Source organism: Leucopleurus acutus, assembly GCF_964270905.1.
Source record: "Leucopleurus acutus genome assembly, chromosome: 20".
NCBI classification, from domain to species: domain Eukaryota; kingdom Metazoa; phylum Chordata; class Mammalia; order Artiodactyla; family Delphinidae; genus Leucopleurus; species Leucopleurus acutus.
In genome coordinates, this window is record NC_139162.1 from 58,857,468 (window position 1) to 58,875,802 (window position 18,335).

Genomic DNA, 18,335 nt, shown 5'->3' on the forward strand with positions numbered 1-18,335 from the left:
AAAAAAACTTTACTTTAAATAAATAAAAACAAGAGCTGTTCCCAAGGAGAAGATAATAGACTCAACACCCCACCACCACCTCTCTACCCTCTGGAGGGCTGCTGCTAAGGGGAAGGCAATAGACCCTCCTGGGACCTCCTGGGTTCCTCCTGGGACCTCCTGGGTCCCTCCTGGGACCTTCTCTGCCCACGGAGAAAGGAATACCACCAGGAAATTTTGTTGGGCTCCCAGTAGAAGCCAGATTCGGTATCCTGGAGGCTGCCTGACCCGTGGTTCCCACAGCCACGGTGAGTGGTGAGTGAACACATGCTCCTCCTGGCATCGCAGGCCTGGTGGGGTTGGTTCCTGGGTGTGGTTGCAGGGGAAATGCCCAGCAGATTGGAGAAAGGTGGTTGGACTGAAGCGGAGAGATGCAGCAGCAGCAAAGGGATGACAGGGATGGGAGTGAGTGCAGAAACCGCGCGCCCCTTGGAAGCCGGCTGCCCCATCCCCGCAGTGACCACAGTCGTTCACCCTTTTGTCATGTTTGTGGTTTGCTGTCTGTCTCTCCCCACTATACCAGCAGCCCCGTGGGGGCGGGCGAGTATCTCTGTTCTCTGCCTTGTTGTGCCTGGTTCCTAGCACACAGTACATGATCAAATAAATATTTGTTCTGTTTCGACTGCATCCTGGTGAACATCTGCTTTTCCTTTCTTCTTTTCTAATAAACTTTTTAATGGACTCTAACAGAACCACAGATATGACCCTTCGCAAAGGGAATACCCCAAATCGAGAAACAGAACATGATCAACTCTCAGAACCCGCCTGTGCCCCCTCTGGGCCACTAGCCCCCTAAACCTATTCTATTAACAAAATCTTTAAACGTTCATGTAATTGTAAAGCATAGAAATATTTTAAGCACAACGGCAGTATACGATCCACAGACAAGGAAAGCCCCAGGCCTCCTCCCGCGCCTTTCCAGCTGGGAAGAGCAGGCCCAGATTTCAACCCGGGCCGTGGCATTCCAGGTTGCAGACTGGCTTTCCGATGCCAGGCCACAGGGCGCAGACTGGCATTTGGAAGCGGGGCCGCAGGGCGCGGACTGGCATTTGGTTTGGGAGAACGATTCCCCCACCATCGGGGCCCGCAACACCATAGCCACTGGCGCTGGACCCCCGCCCGCCTAGGCGCACAGCGCGGCGGCCTGAGGGGCCCCATTGGCCGAAGGACAAGCGAGAGGAAGCCCCCATTGGTCGAAGGCTCGATGAACGAAGGCTTTCATTGGCCGGGGGGGTGCAGGGCGCTGCACAGCCTTCTGGGAGCTGTAGTTGCAGCGTCGCCGGCGCGGCCGCCATTGTCCGGCGGGCGGCGAGTCCCGCGGTCTCTGTAGCGGGTGGGGCTCTCTGGTTCAGGTTCACCTCGGGCGCCTGTCATCGACCTGTCGGCCCAGGATGGACCCCGAGGAGGAAGCGGCGACACTGACGATGGCTACGGGGCCGCCGGCGGAACGGCTCCAGGTACGGCGGAACAATAATAGTAACAATAACAACGACGGCCGCGGGCCCCAGGCCGGGCATCTCCCTCAGATATTGACCCTTTACCCCTCGCAGCGCACGGTGAGCAGGGTCGGGCGTTATCCCCTGGTCATACGGGAAGACTGAAGCCCAGGTCGGGCGCCCCGACTAGCCCAGCTGGTGAGGGGTGGCGTCGGGAATCGAACCCAGGCCTTCCAGTCCCCGATTGCGTATGCTCCGCAAGTCCTCCCGCCTTTCTGTCCCGGCCTAGAACTTGGGGTCATTCCCGAGGACCGGGCTGGCCCCGCCCCGAAGGCCGACCACCGTGAGCATGGGTAATAGTAACTGGAGCAGAGATGCTTCAACATGCGGAGTCAACCGACACCCACCCAGAGCCCCGCTCCCCGAACCCCCTGGCCCGCGGACGGGGACAGTCTCTGGGGTGAGGACAGGTGACCACACACCGCGTTAATGGGGCGGGAGCGACCACCGCGTCTGACCCCTGCGGGGCTGTGGGGGACTGCAGTACAGGGTAGTCTGCTTGCAAGGCCATCTGGGAAGGCGCCTGATTCAAAGCTCCAGCCTTTCTAGACAAAGTGGCCTCTGTTCTCCATGTACTGCTGACTCCACGTAGCAGGAACTAAAAGAAATTCATAATTCCTGAAGCTCCGGGTCTTTGAAGTTACAGACTTTCTGTCTTTTTGTTGTTGTCTGCGGGGGGTTGCATTTATTTCACATTTGGAATGCAGAGTGAGACTCTCGACAATCCTAGGCGTGCATGTGTTGAGAGACTTGTTGTTGCAGATTGGCAGGAAATGCTTTAGTTTGCTTTTGCTGTGGATGGCAGGGAGTGAGCAGTGTCGGAGAATACCAGAGCTGGACAGTAGTTAAAGCAGTAAAAACAGATTTTATTTGGGAACTGTTGCAATAGGGGGAAAGAGACTTCAGTATAGAGCTGGGCTCTATTCCGAATACAACAGGGAAAAGTGGGTATTTATAGTGGGGGGGGCGGGGTAATTCTTGCTAAACTGACCTAAAACAGGATTATTGCTGAAGCACCCAAATGAGGGGATGTTATCTGGAGGATTGTGGGGGATGAGGACTTTGAAAAGATATCAAGAGTGGTCAGATATGGAGGGTGGGATCCTGGCTAAATCAGTGGATTTTTGGTAAAACTGAGTGATGCAGAAACGGACACAGAAGCCCAGAAGTCAAAGCTTAGTTGGGAAGAGGGTTGTAAGGAACCAGACTAAAGTTTGGTCAAGGAGAGAGTCTTTGTCAGCAGTGAGAGGCTTAAGAGAAGTGTGTTCATTATTGGTTGCTGTGTAACAAATAATGAAAAATGTAGTGGCCTAAAACAACAATAAATATTATCTCAGTTTCTGATGATAGGAATCCTGGAATGACTTAGCTGGTGGTTTTGGCTGGGGCTCATGGCAGTCAAGGTGTCAGCCTGGACAGCTGTCACCTGAGACTTGACTGGCTCTGGAGAATCCACCTCCAGGATGGCTCATTCGCATGACAGGCAGGAGGCCTGGGTTCCTTCTCATGTGGGCCTCTCTGTGGAGCTGCCTGGGCGGCCTCACAACATGGCACCTAGCTTCCCACAAAGTGAGTGATCCAAGAGGGAGCTATGTGGAAGCCACAATGTCTTATGACCTGGGGTCAAAATTCACACTCTACTGTATCCTATTGGTTACATAAGTCAAACTTGCTCGTATAGGAGGGGGCTACAAAGGGCTGGGGATCCTTGGGGGCCATCTTGGAGGCCAGCCACCACAGGAGGCGAGGACCAGAAGTGGAGGGCTTCTGGTATTAGCGTCCTCTGGCTGCCATAACATTACTACAAATGTGGTGGCTTAAAATATATACATTTGTTCTTAGAGTTTTGGAGGTTAGAAGTCTGAAGTCACCTTCACTGGGCTGTGATCAACATGTGGGCAGATCTGCCCTTCCTGTCAAGGCTCTAGGGTAGAATCTGTTTCTTTGCCTTTTCCAGCTGTTAGAGCTGTAGAGCTTGCATTTTTTGGCTCATAGCCCTTTGTCCATCTTCAAAGCCAGCAGCATAGCATTTGCTTTAGTGGTCACGTTGTCTTCTCCCTTCTGTAGTTAAATCTCCCTCTGCCTTCCCTTCAGAAGAACATTTGTGATTGAATTTAGGGACCTCCTGGATAATCCAGGGTAATCTCCCTATTTTTAAAATCCTTAATCACGTTCACAAAGTCCCTCTTGCCATTTATGGTAACGTTCACATGTTCCAAGAACTAGGACCCAGATACCTTTGGGGGCCGTTTTTCAGCCAACCATAGCCAGGCTAAAAGAGGTCATCCTGTGTCCAAAGATGGAAAGGAGCCATTCAAGTGTTTTAAGCAGGAATGGTATGGGTTTGAGAAAAAACATTCAGGCATCTGGGGGGTGGGGGTAGGAGAGACACTGAGAGCTAACTAAGGCACTGGGTGAGGTGGGAGGATGGGGTCTGACAAAGCCCATCCCTCCGGGACCCAACAGTGCAGAGGAGGAGGAGGTTTGCAGGGGTCTGAAGACCTGGTGGCTGGGCTGTCACTGGTGCCCCATGCAGATTAGGTGGTGGTGGGTGGGGGCAGGAGGCACAGGGAGCATGTTGTCAGGATTGGAGGGCCTTCTGAGTGGGAGGTGAGGATATGAGGACAGGAGCAGAGACCTCCGTTCCCAACCAAAGGGTTCTGCATATTTGCTGCACAATTTTTGTCAGAGCCACATGCCACCTGTGCTATATTTCTTTAATGTCTTTAACATTTTTAAATCTGACTGTTTCTTAAAAGAAACACAATTTTAAAATTGAAGTATTTGGTCTGTGATTTTGACTTGCATTTCCCTGGCGGTGAATGATGTTGAGCATATTTTCATGTGTTTATTAGCTATTTGTGTATTCTTTCATATCTTCTTGAAGAAATACCTATATAGATCCTATGCTCATTTCAATTGGATTGTCTTTATTATTGAGTTTTAAGAGTTGTTTATATCTTGTGGATACAAGTCACTTATCAGATATATGATTTGCAGTTATCATCACCCATCATACGGGTGTCTTTTCACTTTCTTGATAATGTCCTTTGGAACACAAAAGTTTTTAATTTTGGTGAAGTCCGTTTTACTTATTTTTTTATTTTATTGCTGGTGCTTTTGCTGTTATATCTAAGAATCCTTTGCCAAATACAAGGTTATAAAGATTTAGCACTATGTTTTCCTCTAAGAATTTTTTTTTAATATTTATTTATTTATTTTGGCTGCACCGGGTCTTAGTTGCAGCATGTGGGATCTTTGTTGCAGCATGCGGGATCTTTAGTTGCGGCATGTGGGCTTCTTAGTTGCAGCATGCATGCGGGATCTAGTTGCTGGACCAGGGATCGAACCTGGGCCCCCCGCATTGGAAGCACAGAGCCTTACCCACTGGACCGCCAGGGAAGTCCCTTCTTCTAAGAATTTAATAGTCTTAGCTCTTACATTTATGTCTTTGATCCATTTTGAGTTCAATGTTACATATGGTGTGAGGTAGGGGACCAACTTTATTCTTTTGCATGTGGCTGTCCAGTTGTCCTGTAAGAAGTGTTTAACAGCCACTTAATCCCTATCACGGCTCCCAAGGAGTGATTCTTTGTAGACAAGGAAACGAGGAGGCAAAGGTGGGTACCTGCTCTCTGCCTCTCGAGGAAATGGCAGAGCCAAACCTTTGATCCAGCTTTTAATCATGGCCACAGCCAGCCCACAGAAGGGTTTCATTTGTGGGAAACATTTTAAATACATTGCATAAACTTACCAAAATTTAAAGTTTTCACTTCATAAAATGTGACCGAATTTCCAGCTTCTCACCAGAAATTGGGACTTCTGACCACATGGGGCCTGTATTTCCCCACAGTCAACTGATTCTGAGTCCCAGCCACCCCTTCAGACAGGTCACACATATTACTCATCACTTCCCGTGTCACCGCTTATCGGTTAAACCCTCGTAAGCTCTTACGTGGGCTCACTTTAGTCACTTGTGAGCCTGCCCAGTCTCTCAAGGCCAGTGAGTTTCTGACCTCAACTGCACACCCCTCTTTCAGGGAGGATGATAAGCCTGGCTTTGAATCTGGGGATTTCTTGGTGTGTCAGTTAGTTGTTGCTGCACAACAGACTATCCCAAAATGTAGTGGATTAGAACAGTGACCATTTCTTCAGCCCACAAATCTGCAAGTCAGCAGTTTACTCTGGTCTCTGTCGGCACCGGCAGCTGGCTGAGATCCGTGGTGGGTCAGCTGTGGTTGGCTTTGATCTTGCCTGGAGACTTTCTCACGTCCTCGCCATACAGCCCACCCCCGCATGAGGCAGCCCAGTAGGCGCCCAGTGAAACCTGACTTGCATCACTCAGAACGTGCACTCTCTGGACCCTGGCCTGCTTGTCTTCACCTTCCCGTCTCCCCCTCCTTTTCCCGAGCGTGCTGATGAGGACAGTGCAGCTGATTGAGAGTGTGTGTGATGTTTCACAGGAGCCGGTGACTTTCCGGGACGTAGCTGTGGACTTCACCCAGGAGGAGTGGGGGCAACTGGGCCCTGCCCAGAGGACCCTGTACCGTGACGTGATGCTGGAGACCTTCGGGCACCTGCTCTCTGTGGGTGAGGCCCACTTCCCAAGCTGACGATCAGATTCCTGTGGTGACTTATTCTTCGTGGGTTATGGGTCGTGGGGCCTCTGGTGTGAGGACTTGACCTGGGCTAGGGATCAGAGACCTTGAATTCTCATTTCCTATGGGACATGCGGGTAGGAGGGTGTCTGCCCTTTTCTGTCCCAATGCAAAAACTTATGAGGCGCTCCCATGTCCTGACGGTCAGGAGTCTAGGGCTGGAGCCTGGGCTGGTTCTTTTTCTCCAGAGCAGGCTCCCACCTCCTTTGTCTTTCTCTGTTTCCAGGGCCTGAGCTTCCCAAACCCGAAGTCATCTCCCAGCTGGAGCAAGGGGCTGAGCTATGGGTGGCAGAGAGAGGAATTGCCCAGGGCCGCTGTCCAGGTGAGAACACGCCAAGTGGGATCCCCTAACAGGAGCAGTTGTGCTGCTTGGAAGGGGTGGTGTGTCGGGATCCCCGAGAAAGGATACAGAGGAAAGTCAGCAAAGGGAAGAGGCCAGTGGGGCCGAATCCAGAGGGGGCCAGACGCCAGCTTCAGAATCCCTCCCTGGACGGGCCGTGAGTTGTGACAACAGGGGAGAAGTGTTGGCTGCCAGGGAGGCTCACTATAGGCTCTGTGCCAGGGGGTTTATTGGGGGCTGGTCACGTGGGCACCCCCTACCTGGCACAGAGCAAGACTCCAGGCTCCCAGGAGAAAGCAGGTGTTTGCCCTAAACCATATTGTTGTCACAGAGTTTGGGCACAGTGAGCCTCTCTGACCGGTTAGGTTTGTGGCAACCCTCCCCAAATCCAAGTTCCCAGACCCAGGCAAAGACCAGCCTTGAAAGCTGGCCCTCTTAGGATGGCAGCCTGGGCCGACCCTGTAGCTCTTTTCTGCTCGGGCAGTCTGGGCCCTGTCCTCCCGTCCCCTGCCTGGGGCGCTCCTGGTGCTCTGAGGCCTCCTCACCTGTGCTCCCCTTTCTCTGAGCTCAGAGACCTCCCGCCTTTCCTCGAGGGGTCAGAATGCACCACTTCTTCCCTCTCTCAGCAACCTTCCCAGCGTGCCCTTACCACAGGAGCGTTTCTGATGTGTGAACTTGCCCTTCATCTTCTCCGTTGCATTCTTGCACGTCCACAGCCTGTAAACTTCTTCCCTACACCCTTCTGTTCTCTCGGGAACAGGATTGTGTTCAGCCGTAGATACCTGACAACTGGGCTAGAGCTCCTCAAAGCAAGAGAGCAGCATTTTTCTCACGAAGCAGGAGCCCAGAGGTGGCCATTGCTGGTGCTGGCTTGGCATTCCAGGAAGGCCAGGGCTGATGGTTCTGATTCTCCTGGCCTTTCCTTGGGGCTCAGCGTGGCTGCGGCAGCTTTGGCCGTCACATCTGTGCTCCAGACAGGGACAGGAGGAGCTGGGAAGAATGGCGCCAATCACATTTGTCCCCTTTTATCAGAATTCCAGATGTTGTCCATTGAGGTCTCCTTGGTCAGGAGGGGGTCAGCCCAGCTGCTGGGGAAGCTGGAAGGAGGGAGTCTAGATTGTCATCACTGGCTTATCCATCCCTTCCCTGGGGCTGGTGCGTTGGTACCCTGACTACTTTCTGAAAGAAGTGGGCTCTGGCCACGGGATACGTAACCAGCTGTACCTGCAGCCCAGCCTCCCGCCTGAAAGCCTCTGACACCATCTGTAGGGAAGCCCCGGTACCTCCACAATAGGGTGTGGCCCGTCACCCCGGGGCAAGACTAACAAGTACCCTGTCTCCTCTGAGGCCACGGAGCCTGTCTGACATCTTCCAGCCCCAAATGCTGGCCTTCACCCCCAGACCCTGAACTAACTCCCATCAGGCCAGCCCCCTTCCAGCTGCCAGGTCCCAAGCATGCCATAAAATTCATCCATGTAAGGTGTACGATTCTGTGGTTTTGAGTGTATTCACAGGTTGTGTATCCATCAGCAGTGTCTAGTTCCAGAACATTTCTGCTGCCCAGAAGTTGTCCATTAGCAGTACCATGGTTTGTTTTTACCCACAGAACACTCCTGACACCAAACGTGTGGGGTTTCCACATCAACAACCAGTTCTCCACCCCTCCAGACACTAGCCGCGTGTCCCAACGATTCAGTCCAATTCTGACGCTATCTCCGTGGAGCTGGTGCAGACCCCACGGCTTAAGGACTCAGTCCCATAAGGCTGCCCCCACTTCAGACACTGGCCACAAGTCAGGGCCTCCCATACTTCTGACCGACTGGCTGTAAATCGGGAGTTCCCACGGCCCCTCAGTTTCAGTAATGTGCTGTAACAGCTCACAGGCCTCAGGGAAACACTGTTTACATTTACTGTTTTTTGTAAATGATGATACAAAAGATACAAATGAACAGACAGATGTCAGGGGAGAGGGGCTGAAGCTCCCCCTGAAGCTGTCCAGAGGCCCACCACGAGTCACCTCGTTAGCATGAACTCATATGGTTGAGGGGGACTTACTACAATTAACAAAAGACACTCCTGACCCCTCTCACTAAGGAAATCCCAAGCCTTTTAGGAGCTGTGTGCTGGGGACCAGAGATGAAGACCAAATACATATTTCTTATTAAATGACAATATCAAAGGCAGTCACTCTATCGCCTCATCCCTCCCAGCCCCCGGCAACCACTAATCCACTTTCTGTCCGTGGATTTGCATATTCCATTTAAATGGAATCTTACAGTACGTGGCCTTCGGTGTCCAGCTTTTTCTTTTTTTCTGTTTGTGTCTGTTTTGTTTTATTTTTTTATTGAAGTATAGTTGATGTATGATATTATATAAGCTATAGGTGTACAGTATACTGATTCACAATTTTTAAAGGCTGTACCCCACTTACAGTTATTATAAAATATTGGCTAAATTCCCTGTGTTGTATCAATACAATATATCCTTGTAGCTTATTTTAATACCTAATAGTTTGTATGTGTCTAGCTTCTTTCAGTGAACATCTTGTTTTCAGGGTTCAGTCATGTTGTAGCGTATGTCAGTACTTCATTCCTTTCCATGGCTGAATCATATTCCATTATGTGGATGGACCACACTTATGGACATTTGGGTGGGTGCCACTTTTTGGCTCTTGTGAAAAGTGCTGCTGTAAACATTCTTGTAGAGTGTTCTTGTGGACTGGCTGGTGTTTTTGTCCTTGTGGACTGGCTGGTGTTTTTGTTAAGTACGCTCTGGGTGCTGTGCATGGAGTCCAGTTTGGGGACGAGGTGAGCGAGACAGGCGCCTGCTGCCTGGTCAGGCTTGGCTCCTACGGCACCTGTCCCCCAGCCAGTGCCTCAGTGCCTCGCATCTGAAGCATGTATTTTTGAGAACCTGCTCCCTGTCAGCTCTAGGAACTGGCTGTGGACATTCTGGTGTGGTGAGATGGACCCTAAGTGAATGAACACATAGAGTGTGCTGTGGACAGGATTGCAGCAGGTGAGAAGGTTGGAGAGGGCTGGGGTGAACAGGGAGCCTGGCCCCCAAGGATGTCCACGTCCTGATGCCCAGCGCCCGTCCGTTGGATTATTGGGCCAGCCTATTGCAGTCACAACAGTCCTCTAGTGAGAGAGGCGGGAAGAGGACAGGTGACGTCAGAGGGGGATTGGCAGGCGCTCCGCTGCTGGCTCTGGAGGCGAGGGCAAGGGCCAAGGAACGTGGGCGCCTCTAGACACTGGAAGCAGCAAGGAAACCCATTCCTGCAGTCTCCAGAAGGGGCACAGCCCTGCCAAATCTGGCTCTAGACTCTGCCTTCCAGAGAGTAGGCGTGCGCTGCTGTAGGGGTGGGTGTGCGGTGAGTTGCTCCACCGCCACTCCACGCCCTGCCTGCGTGAGGGGCGATTCTGGAGGATCCGCAGGCCAGATGCTGCTCCTCCAGGGTGTCCACAGACAAGAGGGCACCTGCACTTGGGGATCTGGCCTGTCACACCTAGGTCTTCTGTACTCAGCTACTCGTTCCCCACCCAAGCCTGCTCCTTCTGCACTTTCTTCAGTGTCTTCCTCCCCAGCTCCAGAGGGTCACTGCATTGTCCTCAGCATCTAGGGTCAGACAGTAGATATTTTAGGCTTTGCGGGCAACTGTCACCGCTGAGACAGATTGCCACAAACACGGCTTAAGACAACATACATTTATTATCTCCCAGTTCTGTCAGACCTGACTGGTTTATCTGCTCTGGGGCCCACAAGGCCAAAGGCAAGGCAAGGCGGGCTGGGGGTCGGGGGGCCGACTTACTGGGAGGCACAGGAAGAATCCGCATCTAGACACGGGCAGGATCCAGTTCCATGCGGTCATAGGACTGAAGTTCCTGTTTCCTTGCAGACTCAGCCGAGAGCTTCTCTCACCTTTGAGAGGCACCCGCATTTCCTGGCTCATGCCCCCTGCCCAGCCAGCCTCTGCCTTCTACCTCCTTCTGCTTTTAAAGCTTGAGGGGATTGCTTTGGGCCCAGTCAGCTAATCCAGCATCATCTCCCTATTTTGAGGTTTAAGGTCAGCTGATGAGTAAACTTAATGTCACCTGCAAAATCCCTTGATAGCAGTACCTGGATGACTGCCTGAACAGCCACCGGCAGCTTCAGAATCCCGCCCACCTCCGTCACATATTTTTTTCCTACAGCCCTTTAAAAACATAAAAAGCATCAGTCGCTTGGGGGCTGTAGTTGGCCAGCTCCTGACCTAGGCCAATATCTGGCCCATGGCAGGTGCTCAAGAAGTCTTTGTTGAAAGGATGGATGGGTGAAGCTGTGTTTACAGACAGGGCGCTGGGGTCCATGTGAGAGCAGAATTGGGAGGCGGGGCGAGAGGTTCGGCCACAGGCCCAGGGTGTGTCCACGAGCCCCTCACAGCTCTTGGGTTTTCTTTCAGGCTGGGAGTCTGGACCTGAGGGCCGAGCACCGCCCCAGGAGCAGGGCCTTCCTGAGGAGAAGGGGCGGGAAGGCTTCCTGGGGGAGGCTCTATGTCCCGCTACACCGGGGGAAGACTGGGAATATGAGGGCCGGGTGCAGGGGCCCGAGAAGGACCAGGGTAATTTGAGGCAATTGGAATTCAGCCTCAAGGAAGCACTGGTTCAAGATGGAAGCCACGAAGGTCTCAGACTTGGGGAAAACTGTGTCCTGAGTCCAAACCCAAATCCCCTCCCGGAGACTTCCAGGACAGAGTGTTTGTGTGCTCCCGACTCATGGGTTACAAGCTCGCAGCAGAACCCGAGTGCAGTCGGTGAGCCGATGAGCTCCTCGGGAAGACAGCCGCGTGACAACAGTGACTGCAGCAACTCTTCTGGTCAGGCGGTTCTGGAACCAGAACCCGAGCCTGCGCGCAGCCAAGTGCCGGACAAACCCTACAAGTGCGCGGACTGCGGCAAGTCCTTCAACCACAACGCGCACCTCACGGTGCACCGGAGGATCCATACGGGTGAGCGGCCGTACGCGTGCAAGGAGTGCGGCAAGGCCTTCAGCCAGAACTCCTCGCTGGTGCAGCACGAGCGCATCCACACGGGCCACAAGCCCTACAAGTGCGCGGACTGCGGCAAGTCGTTCTGCCACAGCACGCACCTCACGGTGCACCGGAGGATCCACACCGGGGAGAAGCCCTATGCGTGCCAGGACTGCGGGCGGGCCTTCAACCAGAACTCGTCCCTGGGCCGCCACCGGCGCACGCACACCGGGGAGAAGCCGTTCACCTGCAGCGTGTGCGGCAAGGCCTTCTCGCGCACCACGTGCCTGTTCCTGCATCTGAGGACGCACACGGCCGAGAGACCCTACGAGTGCAGCCGCTGTGGCAAGGGCTTCCGGCACAGCTCGTCCCTGGCCCAGCACCAGCGCAAGCACGCCGGCGAGGGCCCCTACGACTGCCGCCAGAGGCTGGCCTTCGAGCCCACGCCGGCGTGGCCGGAGCCCCTGACCCCTGGGGAGGGGGCTACCCGCAGCGACAGGCCCTTCAGGTGCGGCCAGTGCGGCAAGTGTTTCACGCAGAGCTCGCACCTCATCCGACACCAGATAACGCACACCAGGGAGGATCCCCGAGGCCGGGGCCGGCGGCGCCCGCAGCCCTGCAGCCGGAGCCCGCACCTCGGGCGGCACCAGCTCGGGCCCACGGGTGAGAGCCCTGGGGCCGGGACAAAGGCAGGGCAGCCGGCAGGCAGGGCACTGGCCCTGTTTGACATCCACGAAATCATGCAAGAGAAAAACCCAGTGCACGTTATTGGGGTGGAAGAGCCTTCTGTGGGCACGTCCGTGTTGTTTGACATCAGAGAATCCACCTAGGGGAGAAACTCTGCGGATGACTTTTGAACCACAGGTACAAAAATGTGGTAAGTCCTACAAGGCGTATTTATGGAAGGGGGGCTGGGGTAGAAATGCCCTCTGATTTCCTAAGGAAAGGAAGCGTCAGCTTCCCAAACACCTGAGCTCAGTGGTTCTCCAGTCTATCAAGCCCAGTACCCTGAAATGAATTGACAGGTAATGTAACCCCCACACGTGTAATGTTGAAAAATCCATACGTGCCCCCATTTTGTAAAGGATAATTAAAGCAAAAGTAATTTACAGTAGGGTAACGTGTGCTGACTTGGTGGTATCTCTCCCCGTGACCTTGTGGCCATTGTGCCTGGAGACCTGCGGCATTGCCTGTTGCCGTCTGGTACACGGGGTGTAGTGTTGACCATGGAAACGTTACGAGAGGCATTCCTGTGTGGGTGTGATTTCCCAAAGTGGTGACTAAGTCTTGGAAAAGGTTTGAACAAAACAAAATGCCAGTGCATTTCTGGAAGGTTTATGTATAACATTTAAACTTGCAGGAATGAATTGGTTTGTACATGGAGTTGACCCAGGGTCTCAATTCATACATTACAGACAGGTGGTTGCACACATACGTGCACGGTCCCTTGGGGCCAGTTCTGCACTTCAGAGTCATTAGAGCATGCATGGCAGCCACACTCATGCCCAAATCAAATGTCAGAGGAGCCCCCGTGAAATTGCACAGTGTTCCCTGGGGGGTGTCACAGCTCCCGCTGGAAACCATCGCCTTAGAACAGCAGTGTGGCCTGTGCTGGAGGTTCTCACTCAGAGTGCTTTTGTTCCCCAGGAGACACTTGGCGATGTCTGGACGAATTTTGGTTGTCATGACTGGCGGGAGGGAGGGGTGCCCCTGGCATCCAGTAGGGGAGGCCAGGGCTGCTGCTGAACACCCTATAAAGCCCCAGACAGCCCCTCAGCAAAGAATCGCATGGCCCTGAGGTGGAGAAACCATGCCCAGCACAAGAGCCGATTTTCCCCGGGCTCTGTAAATTGATTGATCAGGGCTGTATTAACAATCCTATACGTTTGATTTTAACAAGTGATATCATGAGCATGTGCACAACATGGTTTTTAGTAATTTTTTTTCACTGTTTTTTAGCATTCGTAGTTGGTATGAAGGAAAAGAATCCACTTATTTTTCTGAGTAATCTAAATTTTATTTTGGACATTCCATGTAAAACATGGATAATACATTTTCACTGGCACCCCTGCCTGCCATGGGATTATTTTTACATCAGCCTCAGAAATCTTGTCATTTCATCCATTTTTCTGAATATCTCTAAAAAGCATGGACTTTTAAATATGTATATAAAATCACGTTAGCCCATGCTGACAGAAACCATTTTCATAATCATTCTGAGCCGTCATTTGCCTTTTTCACCAAGTTCATGTTTGCACTGATAGTGCAAAAGCAACAGTGAGTAAAGCTGCCAGAGCCTGAGTGGGAATCAAGGAAGTGGTCCCGAGCTTGTTGTTCATAGTCTTCCTTCCCTGGCATTTCAGTAGAGGAAAAAAAATGTTGGTTTCATTTAAGAATGTCTGGGATGAAGCAGGAAAAATGATTAATTTCATTAAGTCTCAAGTAAAACTATATCACCATTTTCACATCTAAACAGAAATAACAGTAATTCCTCAATATATTATTAAGTATCTGGTGCTCAGATGTTCCTGGTTGCCTCATAAATTTTGTTTTGTTCTCTATTTGGTTTGTTCTAATCATGATCTAAACAAAAACCACACGGTGCATTTGCTTAATATTTTTCTTAGGTCTCTTTTAATCTATAGGTCTCCTTTCTTTTTCTTTTTTAGTCTTTTATATGTTGGGGGAAACAAACAACAGGATAACCTAAATTTTGTCCCCATCCCAAGCCTGCCCATCAGACCCTCCTTGGCCTGGTGGAGTGACTTCTGATTTGGCGTCAAGTCACCAGGCTGTGCTGAGGGGCTATGTGAATGGTGTGACTCACTGTTCTGTTCTCAAAGTTCGTCTGCCCCATCTCAAGCACGGCTCCCCATCTTGCTGGGGTCTCTGCTGGAAGACCTTCGGAAGACTTTTCAGCTGTCATTGCCCAGGAAAGAGAGACGTCTGAGAAAATGGTTTATTTGTATACGATGCAGAACATTCTAACATGACCATTTTCATGTCCACAATTGGAAACTTCGTCTGGATCATCTTTTTGCTTTCCTCCAACTTTGCTCCTCAGGAAAGCAAAACCTTGTGACCTTTGTCTATGCTGTTCTTGACATAAAGAAGAACATTGTGTTCGAGATGTGATCCTTGGTATCTCATAGCAGAAAGGATTAAAACCAAGGATTTAAACCTGCCTGTTTCTAACCTACAATGAAAGGCGAAATGCCCATCCCGCCGGGACACTATGTCGTGTGCTCCGGTTATACAACATGGTTCCTTTTTTTGTTTGTTTGCTGTTCCCACTGCAGCTGAGTTCTAGTGAAGTTAAACACAAACCATAAACATCAAAAATTGGAAGGAAGGAAAATTGGTTATGGTACATCTCAGCTTGTGGAAATTGTTCCTAAAAATGTCCACAGAATGTTGGGTTAGCAGAGCGTCAAGTTGAATGGAAGAAGTATCATCGTGGAAGGATACAACGGCAGTTCTAAGACCTCTGTCAGAATGGCTGAGCATCAGCTCTCGCTGCCGAGACGTGATGGTTGAGTGTCAGAACCCTGTCAGAACTTTCTCGTGTCCATTTCTGTTCTTTGGGTGCTGTGGGTGTCACAGCCAGTGGGGTTTCCATCCCAGCAGAGCTGGCCTCCAGGACGCTCAGAGCCAGCCTCACTGCTCATCTCCAGAGGTTCCACAAGAGCCCTCGAAGCCTCGCGTTTGCTTCTCTGCGCTCACCTGTCCTCTGGGCTTGTCCTCATGGACTTCCCTTGTCGGCTCTCACTGGCACAACACCTCTGTCCTCGTGGCTTAGCCCGCACCACCTGCCACTTCATTCTTAGCAAATAACCTCTTTTTCCATGGCTCAGAAAAGGTGTGTTTTCAGACAGGCAGTGCCTCACAGTTCTGTGAGGTGGTGGCATTTTACATGCAGGAGGATGGGGCCCAGGACAAAAGTAGCCATGGCCAGCTCGCACAGCTAGGAGCCAGAACTTGAAGTCAGCATCCCGTTAACAATGACTTAAACAGATCAGGCTGTGTCCTCAGGGCCTCAGCTACGTCAGAGGCAGTGTTTTCTCTCCCACCCCGGCCCTCCTCATCGCAGGGAGACTGCTGCAGCCTCAGCAGTTGCGTCCACGATCAGGACTGGAGGACGGGGGAAGGGCAGGCCTATGCTCATCTCTCCAGTGAGGTTTCAAAGAAAAGCCTTTCCCCGAAGCTTCCAGCCGGTGCTCCTTATGTCTCACTGGCCAAGCCTGGGTCACAGGGCGCCGTCTAACGATGAGGGCGCTTGGAAAGCTAGTGTTCAGCTTCTCTAACCTCTGTGGCTGAGACCGCACCCTTCAGAAGAAGGTCTCGGGAAGCAGGTAATGGATAGGCAGCTGGCAGCACCCTCAGCCCTCCGCCTCCAGTCTCTTCTTGGAGGAGTCGCTCCAAGGAAGCGCACTTCCTGATCAGATGCCGCCGCCGCCGCCTCTCGGCTCGGCCTCTTCATCCCCTGGATAGTTCAGCCTGCCGGCCAGGCCCCCTTCCCTATAATGCTTGGTCCCCTGACATTGTGGAACAGCCCACTCTTCCAGATCCCTTCTACCTCTCGAGGGGCTTCTTGCCCTCCCCTCCCCTCCCCTCTTAAATGTTGGGGTCCCTGGGGTGTGGTCCCGGAGGCCCGTTGCATGCTCCGCTCACTCCCACATCTTGGTCTCTGAGCTTCAGGCTAGAACAGCAGCTGCATGCTGCTGGGCAGCTCCCCTAGATGTCCTGCAAAGTCCCCAGACACAGCCTACCTGGAGGGAAAGGCCATTTTCCAGGCCAAACCTGTTCCTCCTCCCCTGGGCCCTTGCACGGGGGTGGTTGCTACCCCTCACCCCATCCCTCAAGCCAGAAGATAGATATCCTGTTAGTTTTACATCTGAACATCTCAGCTGTCTTCATTCCATTCCATTCCCACTGCCACCACTGGTGCAGGATGGCCACGAGAGGGGGAGTGACATGACACCAAGTGGCCTGGCCACCAGAGCCCTCCCCACTTTTGACTTTACCTCCTCACGGCCCCACCAGCGGTGTGGGGTGCAGACTCGGAATGCTCCCACTGCCAGTGTGCTCTGAGGAGGGGAGTCCCCGCGGTAACGTCACAGCTCTGGACAGCTTGGAATCCAGGCCTGCGATTGCCCCGTTCCCTCCGCCTTGGCCCGAAAAGTGGCAGCTGCCGAAGGGTCATGTTTCCACAGTTCTCAGAGTGGACACTGGGTAGGCTGAGGCCACAGTGGCCTCACCAGGTAAGCCTGGAACAAGCTTGTCACTGTTGCCGTTTGCCGCCCTCTCCCATGCACTGTAGATCTTTGGGAATTTTCCATTTCTCTTTTCGGGTCACGTTTTCTAGGCATCATATTCCTACTAATTTCCTTACAGATGCTTTGAAACCAAGTCAGATAAGAAACTCCTCAGGGGAAATTACTATAAACTAGGGAGAATATATGGTTTTATCAGTTTGTCAAAGTAATGCAAATTCTTTGTAGCAAAACCTGTAAAATGCACAAAAGTAAAATACACATAAGTATGCAGGCTTATTTAAATTTTAATTCCTCATGCTTCCACCATCCAGAGATGGTCATTACCTAAGATTTTGTTAATTTTCCTTGTAATTTTTTCTTGAAATATACATGTGTGTATACATAGAGTGAACATTAAATCTTATACACACAACAAAAATATTTATGTGTAGTTATCTTGTGTTTAGAAAATTAGAATCCCTTCTGTTTCTCTTGTAACATGTACTTCTTTCTCTATCTTGAACATTTTCCTCTGAAAATGGATTTCATGTAGCTTTTTAAATTACCTTTCAGGAGGATTGTAACAATGTGACCTCCACCCAGCATCTTACCAGCCTTGACTTTTATCCAAAAGGGGAAGGAGGGATTCATACACATTTCTGAAGGAGTATGAATTGATACAGCCTCTGTGAAGGGCACTTTGTTGGTTGCTATCTAAATTACAAACACTTTGTCTCAGCAGACCAGTTGCTGATAATGAATCCTACAGATATATTTGTACCCGTGCGAACTGTATGTAGTTTTAACCATGGTATTGATCTCAAAAGTGAAAATTTGGAAACAACTTCAGTGTCCACCACGTGGAACTGGCTAAGTGATTTATGGTGGACTGGCTGGCTTTTACACAGCCCTTAAAATGGGGGCTGTCTTTATGAACTGTGGAAAAGAGCACCAAGATTGTTAAGTGAAAAGGTATAAAACAGTTTGTATGGTATGTTGCCATTTGTGTAAAGAAGAAGCCATTGCTTATGCACACACACACACACACACACTATATCTGAAGGGTACAGAGTGAACATACATACTACTATATATACTACTTGCTCTTGGAGAGGAGAAGTGAGGGGAAAAGGATGAATAATTTTCACTCTATATCTTTTGATATTTTTGGAATTTTGAAACATGTAAAAGTATTACCAGTTCAAAAAATAAATTTAAACAAAACCTTAATTCTTTAAAATTAAACTAAGTTTGTTCATTTGTTTCATTGTTCATTGTCTGTCTCCCCCCAGTTAAATGTCCCCATGACTGTGTGTCTTGGCCACACCTGTTCTGTGTATATGCACACGTGTGTGTTGAGCTAACAGGACCAATTGAGTGTAAAACAGCATAGACTCCATAAAGTTTCCTGCAAGCTAGTTGTAGCACATACATTTCCCATCAATAAACCAATCTATAGTAGGAATAGAAGAAAGTTTTATTTGAGCCAAACTGAGGACTATAGCCTGGAAGACAGCATCTCAGATAACTCTGAGGAAC

At 51.0% G+C, this 18,335-nt stretch overlaps 1 protein-coding gene across 2 annotated transcripts; it reads left to right on the forward strand.

Moving 5' to 3' along the window:
• Positions 1-1,376: 1,376 nt before the first annotated feature.
• ZNF8 (zinc finger protein 8) lies at positions 1,377-14,961 on the forward strand. 2 transcript variants are annotated; one of them, XM_082861872.1, is made up of 5 exons: positions 1,377-1,496; positions 5,999-6,125; positions 6,420-6,515; positions 10,975-12,405; positions 14,211-14,961. In XM_082861872.1, the coding sequence occupies exons 1-4, from the start codon at positions 1,431-1,433 to the stop codon at positions 12,369-12,371; spliced, it is 1,686 nt and encodes a 561-aa protein (XP_082717998.1). In that variant the 5' UTR covers positions 1,377-1,430; the 3' UTR covers positions 12,372-12,405; positions 14,211-14,961. The 2 variants fall into 2 exon arrangements, with proteins under 2 accessions (XP_082717998.1, XP_082717997.1); XM_082861871.1 differs by lacking the exon at positions 14,211-14,961 and having other exon boundaries at positions 10,975-12,541.
• Positions 14,962-18,335: the final 3,374 nt, after the last annotated feature.

Bases quoted from the DNA above. Each gene is read 5' to 3' on its own strand.
- ZNF8 (XM_082861872.1), top strand. From the start codon at position 1,431: ATGGACCCCGAGGAGGAAGCGGCGACACTGACGATGGCTACGGGGCCG. The intron at 1,497-5,998 runs GTACGGCGGAAC...GATGTTTCACAG, and splicing joins CGCCGGCGGAACGGCTCCAG to GAGCCGGTGACTTTCCGGGA. The intron at 6,126-6,419 runs GTGAGGCCCACT...CTCTGTTTCCAG, and splicing joins CGGGCACCTGCTCTCTGTGG to GGCCTGAGCTTCCCAAACCC.